The sequence below is a fragment of the Pristiophorus japonicus genome, chromosome 3 (assembly GCF_044704955.1).
Source record: "Pristiophorus japonicus isolate sPriJap1 chromosome 3, sPriJap1.hap1, whole genome shotgun sequence".
Classification (NCBI taxonomy): Eukaryota; Metazoa; Chordata; class Chondrichthyes; family Pristiophoridae; genus Pristiophorus; species Pristiophorus japonicus.
In genome coordinates this window covers 61,557,597-61,569,889 of record NC_091979.1, presented here as the reverse complement: position 1 = coordinate 61,569,889, position 12,293 = coordinate 61,557,597, and the positions used below count along the sequence as shown (strand labels likewise).

General features: G+C 42.2%; 1 protein-coding gene across 1 annotated transcript in view; it reads right to left on the bottom strand.

Moving 5' to 3' along the window:
* LOC139259736 (von Willebrand factor D and EGF domain-containing protein) overlaps positions 1-12,293 on the bottom strand; it is a 446,188-nt gene that overhangs the window by 118,795 nt on the left and 315,100 nt on the right. Inside the window, exon 19 of the mRNA XM_070875369.1 lies at positions 5,351-5,488. Coding sequence (XP_070731470.1) covers positions 5,351-5,488 — 138 coding nt within the window. The remainder of the gene's footprint in view (positions 1-5,350; positions 5,489-12,293) is intronic.

Here is a 12,293-nt window from a genome sequence, read left to right as displayed (position 1 = left end):
ACTGTTTGTCTGCCTGACTCAGACTCAGACTTAAACTGACTTTCTCTTGGACTTTTTTCCAATACATTGGATGTAGAATATGCTACTGTTATATCAAAACTATCTGATGAGTCAGAAATAATTGAATCATTCTAAATTTCAACTTCTTCCACATCATTAAGTAAAATATGATCAATGTGAACAAACCTAACCTGTCCATGATCAAACATCTTGACCATATATGTGCGAGGACCACATATCTTCACCACTCTTCCTAGTAACCACTTTAAACATTTATGGTGATGGTTCTTCACACACACCTTCTGATTTAATTTCACACTTCTCTCTTTTACTCTACCTCTATCATGATTCTCTTTCTGTCTTAATTGTGTCTCTTCTACGGACAGTGCCAAGTTTGGTTTTAACACGATAATCTGGTTCGTGGCTGTCATTTGAGAAACAACTCTGCTGGTATTCTATCAGTAGATGTGTGAGGGGTATTACGATGTGTAATTAGAAAATTAGCCAATTTGTGGTCCAATGACAACTGTTGTTTCTTTGGATTTGGATCCAACATCTGTTTGATGAGGGCACATTTTACAATTTGTAAATTGTAAAATGTGCGCTCTGTTGCACCATTTGAAGCAGGGTGCTACGGTGGAACCTTGGTATGTTTCACACTATTTTTGCTCATGAACTGTGCAAATTTTTCTGAACAAAATTATGGTCCATTATCAGAAACAATTTCTTCTGGGAGGCCAAATGAAGAAAATAATCTTCGTGAAATATCTAATGTTTTACTTGTTGTTATTTTCCACATTGGAAACATCTTGACCAACTTTGAATGGCGATCAATCACAATGAACAATTGTGGTCCTTCTAGCTCAGCAAAATCAATATGTAGCCTTTGCCACACCCTGGGAAACCATTTCCATGGCTGTAATGGTACTGATGGTGGTTGCTTGCTTACCGATTGACATGTCGTACACTGACTCATGATGCACTTTATATCTTTATCAAGACCTGGCCACCATAAGTAACTGCGTGCAAAACTCTTGGTCAAGCACATTCCCAGGTGCTGGTCATGCAGGTCTTCTAATAATTTGGACCTGAATTTATTTGGTATAACCACTCTTGCACCCCACACGATACAATCTTTATCGACTGATAATTCATTCCTACCGAATGAAGAATGGATGAATATCTTTGTCTGTTACCTGGTTTGGCCAGCCATTTGCAATATAATCATATACCTTTGATATAACTGGATCACGTTTGGTTGCTCTACCAATCTCTTCAGCTGAGACTGGCAGTTCATCAATGTATGAAAAATAGAACACTTCTTCTCTATCGGGTGTAACTTGTGATGGGGAAGGCAATCTAGACACAGCATCAGCATTACTGTGATCAGCTGATCATCTGTATTCAATATCATATGTATATGCTGACATTATCAAAGCCTCTCTCTGCATTTGGGCTGCAGCTAATGTTGGAACTGGGGACTTTGGATGGAGGATTGCTGTCATGGGCTTATGGTCCATAATGATGGTAAACTTATGACCATACAAGTAGTTATGGAACTTCTTGACCCCAAAAATTAATGTCAAAGCTTTCCTTTCGATTTGTGCATAATTACGCTCACTGGCACTGAGAGTGCATGAAGCAAAACCAATTGGTCTCTCCTCCCCAGTATGTAGTACATAAGAGATCACTGCTCCAACTCCATATGAAGAGGCATCACATGCTAGCTTAATCTCCTCAGATATGTCATAGTGAACTAACATGGTGCTCTCTACCAATTTGCTTTTACACTCCATGAATGCTGTATTTCAATGTACCTGATTTTTGAATAGTTCATTCAGTGGATGTAATACTGTAGCCAAATTTGGTAGGAACTTCCCATAATAGTTCAAAAGACCCAAAAATGATCTAAGTTCAATAACATTCTTGGGTGTGGGCGCATTTTTGATTGCATCCAGCTTTCCCTTGGTTGGATGTAAATCATCTTTCTGTACCCTAAGTACTCCACGGAGTTTTGAAATAACTCACACTTGGAGCAGACACTCGTATTCTGTGCTTCTCTAGCCGTTTGAGGATTTCATTCAATATGTTATTATGAATTTGCCTATATGGTGCTGAAATTAGTATGTCATCTAAATAACATACTACCCCTTCAATACCTTGCAAAATCTGATTCATCACCCCATGGAATATGGCAGGGGTGGAAGACACTCCAAATGGTAGCCTATTAAATTGATATAAACCTAGGTGAGTATTTATAGTCAAGCATGACTTGGACTCCTCATCTAGGTTCAAGCTGTAAGTAGGCATTCGTAAGATCCAACTTTGAAAAGATCTGACCACCTGTCAGTGTTGTGAACAAATCTTCTACATTTGGCAATGTACTGGGGACATTACCCTCTGGAACTTGGATTATGGTTACTTTATAATCACCACACAATCTTACCTTACCATCGGACTTAGGTACAACAACAATGGGTGTAGCCCAATTACATCGATCTATCTTAGAAATAATGTTCTCAGTCTCTAGTCTTTTGATTTCTTGCTCAACTTTCTCCTTGAGTGCATATGGTATGGAACGTGGCTTGCAATAAACCGATCTAATGTCCTTCTGTACCCTGACACTCACCTCGAAGCCTTGGATGGGACTGCCTGTTTCGCAGAACACCTTCAGATAATTCTTGATGACATCATCCTTTGACGCAAATCTCATTTCAACACGAAAAATCTCACTCCAATCCAGCTTCAATAATTCCAACCAATTGTCTCCTGCCACTACTATTAGAGGCAAGCTATGAAATTGATCCTTGTATTTCACCGGTACGGTGATGCGACCTACCACAGGAATGTTCTCTCCCGAGTAGCCTCGCAGTTCTATTTTGGATTTCTCTAAAGGGAAATCCAGCAATTTGTCGAGGTATAGCGACTCCGGTACTACACTCACAGATGCACCAGTGTTGATTTCCATGGGTAACTTAATTTCTGCAACATCTATGTGGATTATTTTCGAATCGCTGTTAGTTAACCTCATGCTCCTGATGATGTTTAGCTTGAACATCTCCTCGTCCTGTTGTTTTTTTTCCATGCTATGTAGTTTCTGGGGATTTCTACTCATAACTTTGAAAGCTGATTTACCCTTCAGTTGGCATGCCTTCGCAAGATGCTCAGTTTTCCTGCAGAAGAAACACTCTGCCTTCACATATGGACAACTTTGAGCAATGTGTTGTCCCAGACACTGATAGCAGGACTTCAATGCCCTGTTACCATTGCCAGTTTCTGAGACTTTGGGGCCCAGCTGCCTTTTACTTTTAACCTGCAGGCGATTCACCTCAGTTGTCTGACGACTGAAAATAGTATGAAATTCTCGGGAATATTTGTCAGCCATGTTCATTGACATAGCTGTCTGACACGCTAAATCAAAAGTCAAGTTAGGCGTTGTCAATAACTTTCTTCTGATCGCATCATTTTTCATCCCACAACAAACTGGTCATGCAATGCTCGCTCCTGAAAGTTTCCGAAATTACAGTGAATAGATAGCTTTTTTAATGCTACAATGTACTCACTGATAGTTTCTTCGGTTAACTGATCTCGTATTCCGAAACGATAACTTTCAGCAATTTCCAAGGGCACAGAGCTGTAATGCTGTTCTAATTTAGTTAGAATCTGCTTAAGAGTGGTGTCCTTTGGCTTGTCAGGCACAAGCAAATTTTTTAAGGTCTCATACACCTCAGGTCCTGTTTCAGTTAAGAAAATAGCCCTTTGTTGTTCCAACACCACCCGGTTATGGTTTTCATCATCGGGGACTTTGATGATATTATTTGCAGTGAAAAACATTTCTAGCCGCTCTACATATGCTCTGAAACTTTCACGGTCATGTTGAAATTCCCCCAAATGCCCTAATATTCCCATAGGCATGGCTATCTGGACTCTGACAGTTCAAACAAGCGCGCTTGTAATTTATCTTGGATTTGTAGCTGTTAATCAAAACAGAGAAGCTCTCAAAGTCACTCTGTAGGCTGGCTGAATCCTCCACCAACAAAAATTGCAGCTTTGTTTTATCTGCTTAATCCCATCTTCGCCGCCATGGTGATATTTACAGGGAGCTCACAGCACACACACAGCCTTAAGGTGGCAGAATCTTCCAGAAGTCACCAGTCAGGTGACCTGTTCCCTTTATTATAAACAGCACTGGCTGCAGTGCCACAAGAATTCACAGATGGAGCTATATATATTACAAAATAATTTCATGATTTTATACTAATCTGTGTTGAATTCCATCTGTCCATGTCTGCTCATTGATCTAACCTGCCCAGATTGGTTTGGCTTTTGGCACATTACTTTGGCGTCATCCACAAAATCAAGGCACTAATATCCCATCCTCTAAGTCATTTCTAAAAATTATAAACAACAGCGACCCCACTGGCAACTGGTTTCCGCTCTAATAACTGTCCACTTACCACCATCATTTTCTGTCTACTTTCCAGCCATTTCTTCAATCCAATCTAACACCTTGATATCTATTCCATGGACACATATCTTGCAAATGAGTTTGTTATGGGGTTGTGCCAAATGCCTCTCTGAAATCCAGATAGATGACATTTACTGCTGTCTACCAGATGTTTTTGGTTAAAAAAAAAATCCAGTAAATGGGTGAAAACACAAACTCAGCCCATATAGGCTCTCTCTAATCATTCCCAGTTCTTCCAGATGATCTCTTACACTATCCCTTATCAAAGTCTCAACACATTCCCGACAATCAAGGTACTGCTCACAGGTCTGTAACTTGAGACTTCCTCCCTTGTTTGTTTTACAAAGATTATATTCTCTGCTTTCCAATGGGATGTTCTGATATGCTTTGAAAGATATTGTAGAGTACCTGTAATCTTCTTAGCCACGTCCACTAAGACTCTTGGATAGAAAATGTTAGACCCTGGTGGCCTGTTTATCTTAAGATTTAACCTATCTAATATGCCTCTTTGTTCCAATGATAACATTGAGTCTCTGACGTCTTGTTATCCATTTGCTAACCACTGGAAGCAATCTTTCACTATTTACCCTCTCAAAAACCTTTTATAGTTTTGAAGATATCTAATTTTGTGGGAAGTTTAATTTATCACTATTCATATAACTGCACAGAATAGCCTTTCAAAGTTCGGTACAGATGCTGTGCAGATGTTTTACATTTTACAGACTAAAGAAGAAACAGCAGTCAATCTAAATTACAATAACAGTGATCACATTTATATCATGAATTTGATTACAGGAACCAAAAGAATTTGGATGGCACTTTGCCTATAAAAATGTCAGCTCTTTGTGAACTTCAATTAAATCGGTACAATATGATACTCACGTTTGCAGGATCGACCGTCACCCTGCATTTTGCCTGGGCAACTTCCACATTTGTATGATCCAAAGTTATTGAAACAAGGGACTCCAGGAAAACACAGAGTTTTCTTGCATTCATTAACATCTTCTTGACATGCAATTCCTGCAATACAATATAGACCAGATGAGGAACTGAGCATTTGACAAAATAACATATGGGAACAAAAACAGATTCTCTCCCAGCAAGAAAATTCACCAATTATCATTTTTACATTGACACACAATTTGTTCAAGTCAGAATAATAATAGAACTTGTTGGAAATACATAGTCCGTCCGTCAGTATCTGTAAAGAGAAAAGATAGGTTGTTTTGTGTCTTTTTAGAACTTATTTGGTCATTGTAGCTAGTGTGACTCCACTAGTCAGAGTGTAATATTTGGTGAAACAAAAGCAAAATACCGAGGATGCCGGAAATCTGATCTAAAAACAGAAAATGCTGGAAATACTCAGCAGGTCAGGCAGCATCTGTGGTTATATTTGGTGATTTCATTATCAATTCACTCTTCCTTTGCATTTGCCCCAAGTAGCTCCTTATCATCAGTGATTATAACCTTCACCTATATTCCATTACCCTTCTCTTCTGATTACTTTACCCCTGCTCTACAACCTCATGCAGTGCTTGGTCCCTGTCTGTGCTCTGCAATTTTCCAACCCTGCCCTCCTGTGGACCCCCCTTCTCACTCTGTCTCTCTGCTTCAACATCACTGGTTGAGTCTTCAGCAATCATAGCTCTACTCTCTGAAACTCGCTCTTTAAAGCCCACTGATTTTTCTGCTGCCTTTAAAAGCCATCATAAAACTTTCAGCCATGCTTTAAATCACCTCTCCTAACTCTCCTCTACTACTCCATTTCTCCTCTGATATCATCTTGAAGTGTCTTCACTGTTAGAGAAATTATTGACGTTGCGGTTGTTGTAGTACAGGAGCAATTGAGTGCTCCCTCGAATCCCCCAGTATTCTTGCTCGTCATTCATGCTAATAATCAAAAACTAAAGCTACTCGGGGGAAAAACAGAGCTTGTCCAGAATTGGCTTGGAAGTTCCCATTTCAAGGGCTGTATTTTTCTTTGTGAATAGCTTGCCCAAAATGATAACTATCAAAGTGTCTCAATTTAAACTGCAAGGAAACTTGACACATAAAATGGGAAATTTTTGAAGGAAACTCATAAACCTGAAAAGGTTTATAATAGCAGATTCCTAAGCAAATACAAAGAACTGCCCTGTACTAATAAGTACCTGGGAGGCACTGCTGGAACACAGCACTCTGTAATCCTGACCCGCTCATACTTTTCTCTGGTGCAATTTGCATCATATTGTATAATGTTCTCATACTGACAGGACATGGCAAAGAACGATGAGCTTCCACTTCTGATATTGATACTGTCAGCAGAGATCAGTCAACTTTATCCAGCTTCTCTTCAGCTTAACGTTTAAATATTAAAGCCTTTGTCACCTCTAGATTTGATTATTCCAACGCACTCCAGGCTGGCCTCCTACATTCTGCCTATGTCCCAACTCGCACCAAGTCCCACTCACTCATCACCCCTGTGCTCGCTGACCTACATTGGCTTCTGGTTAAGCAACGCCTTGATTTCAAAATTCTCATCCTTGTTTTCAAATCTCTCCATGGCCTCGCCCCTCGCTACCTCTGTAATCTCCTCCACTCCCACATCCCCTCCGAGATGCCTGCGCTCCTCTAATTTTGCCCTCTTGAGCATCCCTGATTATAATCGCTCAACCATTGGTGGCCGTGCCTTCTGTTGCCTAGGCCCTAAGCTCTGGAACTCCCTGACTAAACCTCTCCGCCTCTCTACCTCTCTTTCAAGACGCTCCTTAAAACCTACTTCTTTGACCAAGCTTTAGGTCACCTGTCCTAATTTCTCCTTATGCAGCTCGGTGTTAAATTTTTTATCTCATAATACTCTTGGTACTTTTCACTAATTTAAAGGCACTATATAAATACAAGTTGTTGTTGCTAATTCCCGGTGTGGCTCCATAACAGAGACGTATAGGTAATTACAGCTTAAGGAGGTGCAAGCTACACATTTAACACCAAATTAACTGGTGACACTGTAATTGAGAATAATGGTTATTGAAATGGCTTGCGCTATTTATCTGATTTAAAAGGTGGGCAGTTTAAGTGGTGGGGACTGTACTTTGTTTTCCTTTATAGATTTTATATCATGTTCGATTCCCATTACCTATTGTATATTTACATTCCTACCCATCTTGCTTTAATAAGGCAGGTTTAGCACATGGTTGTGCTAATCAGTGTAAAATGTTAACTGATGTGTATGAACATCCAGCCTTCTCGAGCTCAGATTTGGAAGCTTGTGTTATAAATGAATACCTCAAAATAAAGCACTTAACTCAAGCAGTTAGAAATCTCCCATCCACATTTAGGTTGACATTTTGTGCAAACTTGTATTTTGTAAATTTTAATCGGCATTTCCTTGCGAGTGTGTAAATAGAAATTGATGTGACATATGCAATGTTCATTATGCATGATTTACAGATTTTCCATGGTGTATTGATGCCCGTTGCAATGATGAAAAGGATAATCAATGAGAGTCAGCAGAAAATCTGTGACATACTGGCATGCCTTCCATGCACACTGTGTCACTTTTGCAGAGATAATGGAGGAGTCCAGCTTAAGCATGAGTGCATTGATCTCGCACTGCAAAGAAGTCTTTTTCCATGGAGTAATTGGACAACTCTATGCAACATCAATTGCAGCAATCAAATAATTCCATGCAGGCCTTGACCATGGCTATACAGAATTTCAATACCACCATGTCTGGTGCCTTAAATAGGATGACAGGCACCTTAGTCTTTGCCTTATAGCGCATCATTGATCTCCTCCAAGCTGCTCCCCTGTAAAGTGGCAGGAATGAAGTGTGGCTGGCCCATGAGAGGGATGATGGCGAAAGGGGACATGGAAGTGTGGACTCCTGTCAAAGCGCTCCCACTTTCCATACATTACCCCACTCCTCATCTGACAAAAGGATATAGATAGGCTCAATGAGTGGGCAAAAATTTGTCAGTTGGAGTATAATGTGGGAAAATGTGAGGTTATCCACTTTGATAGGAAAAATAAAAAAACAAATTACTATTTAAATGGGGAGAGATTACAAAATGCTGCAGTTCAGAAGGATCTGGGGGGTTCTTGTGCATGAAACACAAAAAGTTAGCATGCAGGTACGACAAGTAATCAGGAAGGCAAATGGAATGGAATGTTGGCCTTTATTGCAAGGGGGATGGAGTATAAAAACAGAGAAGTCTTGCTCCAACTGTTCAGGGCGTTGGTAAGACCAACCCTAGAGTACTGCGTACAGTTTTGGTCTCCTTTTTTGAGGAAGGATATACTTGCATTGGAGGCAGTTCAGAAAAGGCTCATGAGGTTGATTCCTGAGATGAGGGGTTTGTCATATGAAGAAAGGTTGAGCAGGTTGAGCCTGTACTCATTGGAGTTTAGAAGAATGAGAGGTGATCTTAAATGAAACATAAGATTCTGAGGGGTCTTGACAGGGTAGATGCAGAGAGGATGTTTCCCCTCATAAGGGAATCTAGAACTAGGGGGCATAGTTTCACAATAAGGGGTCTCCCATTTCAGACAGAAATGAGGAGGAATTTCTTCTCTCAGAGAGTCGTGAATCTTTGGAATTCTCCACCCCAGGGAGCTGTGGAGGCCGGGTTATTGAATATATTTAAGGTGGAGATAGCCAAATTTTTGAATGATAAGGGAGTCATGAGTTCTGGGAAGCGTGCGGGGAAGCAGAGTTGAGGCCAGGATCAGATCAGTCATGACCTTATTGAATGGCGGAAGAGGGTCGAGGGGCCAAATGACCGTCTCCTGCTCCTATTTCTTATGTCCTTATGCGGTTTCTTCTCCCGATGGCCAAGTCTGCCCCTGCACAGGTGCAGGAGGAGCTGTCTTTGGCGGGGCCCCCATGGGTTCCAAGACCCAGAGTTCGTCGGACAAGAGCATCTCAGTAGTCAGACCAGGGATTTGAGCAGACTGCCTCTAATACAGCTGAAGCCACAGGGGTTACACCATGCACAAGTGGTAGGAAAATGAAGAGTAAAGCTTTGAAGTTTAACAAGGATATGCACATAAGTTTTTGAGAAAATGTTAGGTTGTTAATTTTCTGTTATTTAATAGAATCACATAAAATGTATTACTTTGCATCACTTTCCAGTGTTGCATGGTTGCCGAGTGGCAACTCGTCTTTTTATTTGCTTGTTGATGGATGAGAAGACATGAATTGCCGAGGACCAATGGGGGATGTGCAATGGTGGATGGTTGGTTACAGGTCTGCTTTGTGTCAGTGAGGCTGGTAGGAGATGGGGGATTGCGAAGAAAGAGCGTGGCCGCTGGATGGAATTGTTAATTCTCTCCAGTGGTAGTAACAGATCCTTACACTATAAGGGAATCCCTGGCCTCCCGGGCAGCAATGTGAGCAGCTGGTGCGGCATTTTCATCCTCGTCCTCCTCTTCCTTTTCATTAGAATCGTCTGCAGGCGATGTGTGCTCAGCACCTTGTTCCTCCTGCAGCTCCAATCGTCACTGCTGCGCAATATTGTGCAGAGCGCAGCACACCATGATCATGCTGGAGACCCTTGCTGGCGAGTACAGAAGGGCACCTCCAGATCTATCCAGGCACCTGAAGCGCATCTTGTGCACGCCGATCGCTTACTCATCATATCACTATCGTTGTGCCGCTCTTGAGCGTCATTGTCGGGTTCCTCATAAGTTTCATCAGCCAAATTTGAAGGGGGTATAATTTGTCTCCTTGCAACCACCCCTTAAGTCTGCTTGCAGGCCCAAAGAGGTCAGGGAGCTTGGACTGCCACAGGATGGAAGCATCATGGCAGCTCCCCAGGAATCTGGTGCACACCTGCATAAATCTTTCCTGTGGTTGCACACCAGCTGAACATCGATGGAATGGAACCTCTTGCGGTTTATGAATACTCGTGGTTGATCTGGTGGTGCGTGGATTGCCATGTGTGTGCAGTCGATGACACTCTGCACCTGTGGGAAGCCATTGGCGGCCATGGCAAACAATCCATCAGTCACCTGCCTTAAGCATTTATCTGCAGCCGACTGAGAGATCCTTGATATATCTCCGGTAGCATCCTAGAAGAATTCAGAGGCAAAAAAGTTGAGTGCGGTGGTCACTTTCACAGCTACTGGCCACCAGGTCCAGCAGGTCTTCTCGGCGACTGCAGATGTCTGCTATCATTTGATATGACAAAGAGGTCAAGGTAGCTGAGCCTGTATCTGTACACCCTGTTATGTGACTAGTGCCTCCTGCGAGCGCAGTCCCCTCTGCTGCTTCCCTCTTTGCTGCTGCTTTCTTCTCTGCTCACCACATCAGGCTTTTGTTGCTGGTGATGGTTATTTTGCTTCTCGTCCGAGGTCCAATCTAAGATAGCCATGGTGCCCCACCCATCCTGATCTTGTGAGTCTCACGATCTTCAAAATCTACACATTAGCCGCTCAACACAAGTACTCACAACAAACTCTTTCACACTGAGAGGTAAGAAAGTAGCTTTGAGCACTAATTATTTATTGATGTCCATATTCATGTCTTTTACTCAGCCCCATTTTTATGTTCAGAATAAATCCACAGGACTATATCGCAAGCTCAAACTGTTGTGACCTTGGTCTCTTTATTCAGACTCCAAAGTGGAGAAGCAGCATGGTGAATCACCTTTTATACCTGCTTGCTCCAGGGTGCACAGGTGTGCCCCCTAGTGGCAAGTCTTACATTTTGGTAAGGTTTACATACATACATAACATCACTCCCCCCCCCACCCGCCAAAGTCTTATGTGCAAGTTATTTGCAAGTTGAGGCGATCTGGCGTGGTGGGTTCATCCTCGTGGTTGACGGCAAAGTTGATCGTGTTCGTGGGTCGCTGGGAATTGTGGGAGCACAGTCCCACATTTCTGAACTCTTTGCTTCAGCACACGGTCTGAAGTTTGGATTAAGAAAACAGAAAGATTGAAGTTTAGATTAAAAAACAAGAAGATTGGAAGTTTGGATCGAAAAGAGACCGTTAGACAATGTGGCACCTTCCAGCCATTGAGATGAGTGACTGGTCATTATCTGGATGTTAATAGATAGAATAGAATAGAAAATAGGTGCAGGAGTAGGCCATTCGGCCCTTCGAGCCTGCACCGCCATTCAATAAGATCATGGCTGATCATTCCTTCAGTGCCCCTTTCCTGCTTTCTCTCCATACCCCTTGATCCCCTTAACCGTAAGGGCCATATCTAACTCCCTCTTGATTATATCTAATGAACTGGCATCAACAACTCTCTACGGCAGGGAATTCCACAGGTTAACAACTCTCTGAGTGAAGAAGTTTCTCCTCATCTCAGTCCTAAATGGCCTACCCCTTATCCCAAGACTATGTCCCCTGGTTCTGGACTCCCCCAACATCAAGAACATTCTTCCTGCATCTAACCTGTCCAGTCCCGTTAGAATCTTATATGTTTCTATGAGATCCCCTCTCATCCTTCTGAACGCCAGTGAATAAAGGCCCAATTGATCCAGTCTCTCCTCATATGACAGCCCAGCCATCCCTGGAATCAGTCTGGTGAACCTTTGCTGCACTCCCTCAATAGCAAGAACGTCCTTCCTCAGACTAGGAAACCAAAACTGAACACAATATTCCAGGTGAGGGCTCACTAAGGCCCTGTACAACTGCAGTAAGACCTCCCTGCTCCTATATTCAAATCCCCAGCTATGAAGGCCAACATACCATTTGCCTTCTTTACCGCCTGCTGTGCCTGCGTGCCCACTTTCAGTGACTGATGAACCATGACACCCAGGTCTCATTGCACCTCCCCTTTTTCTAGTCTGCCGCCATTCAGATAATATTCTGCCTTCATGTTTTTGCCTCCA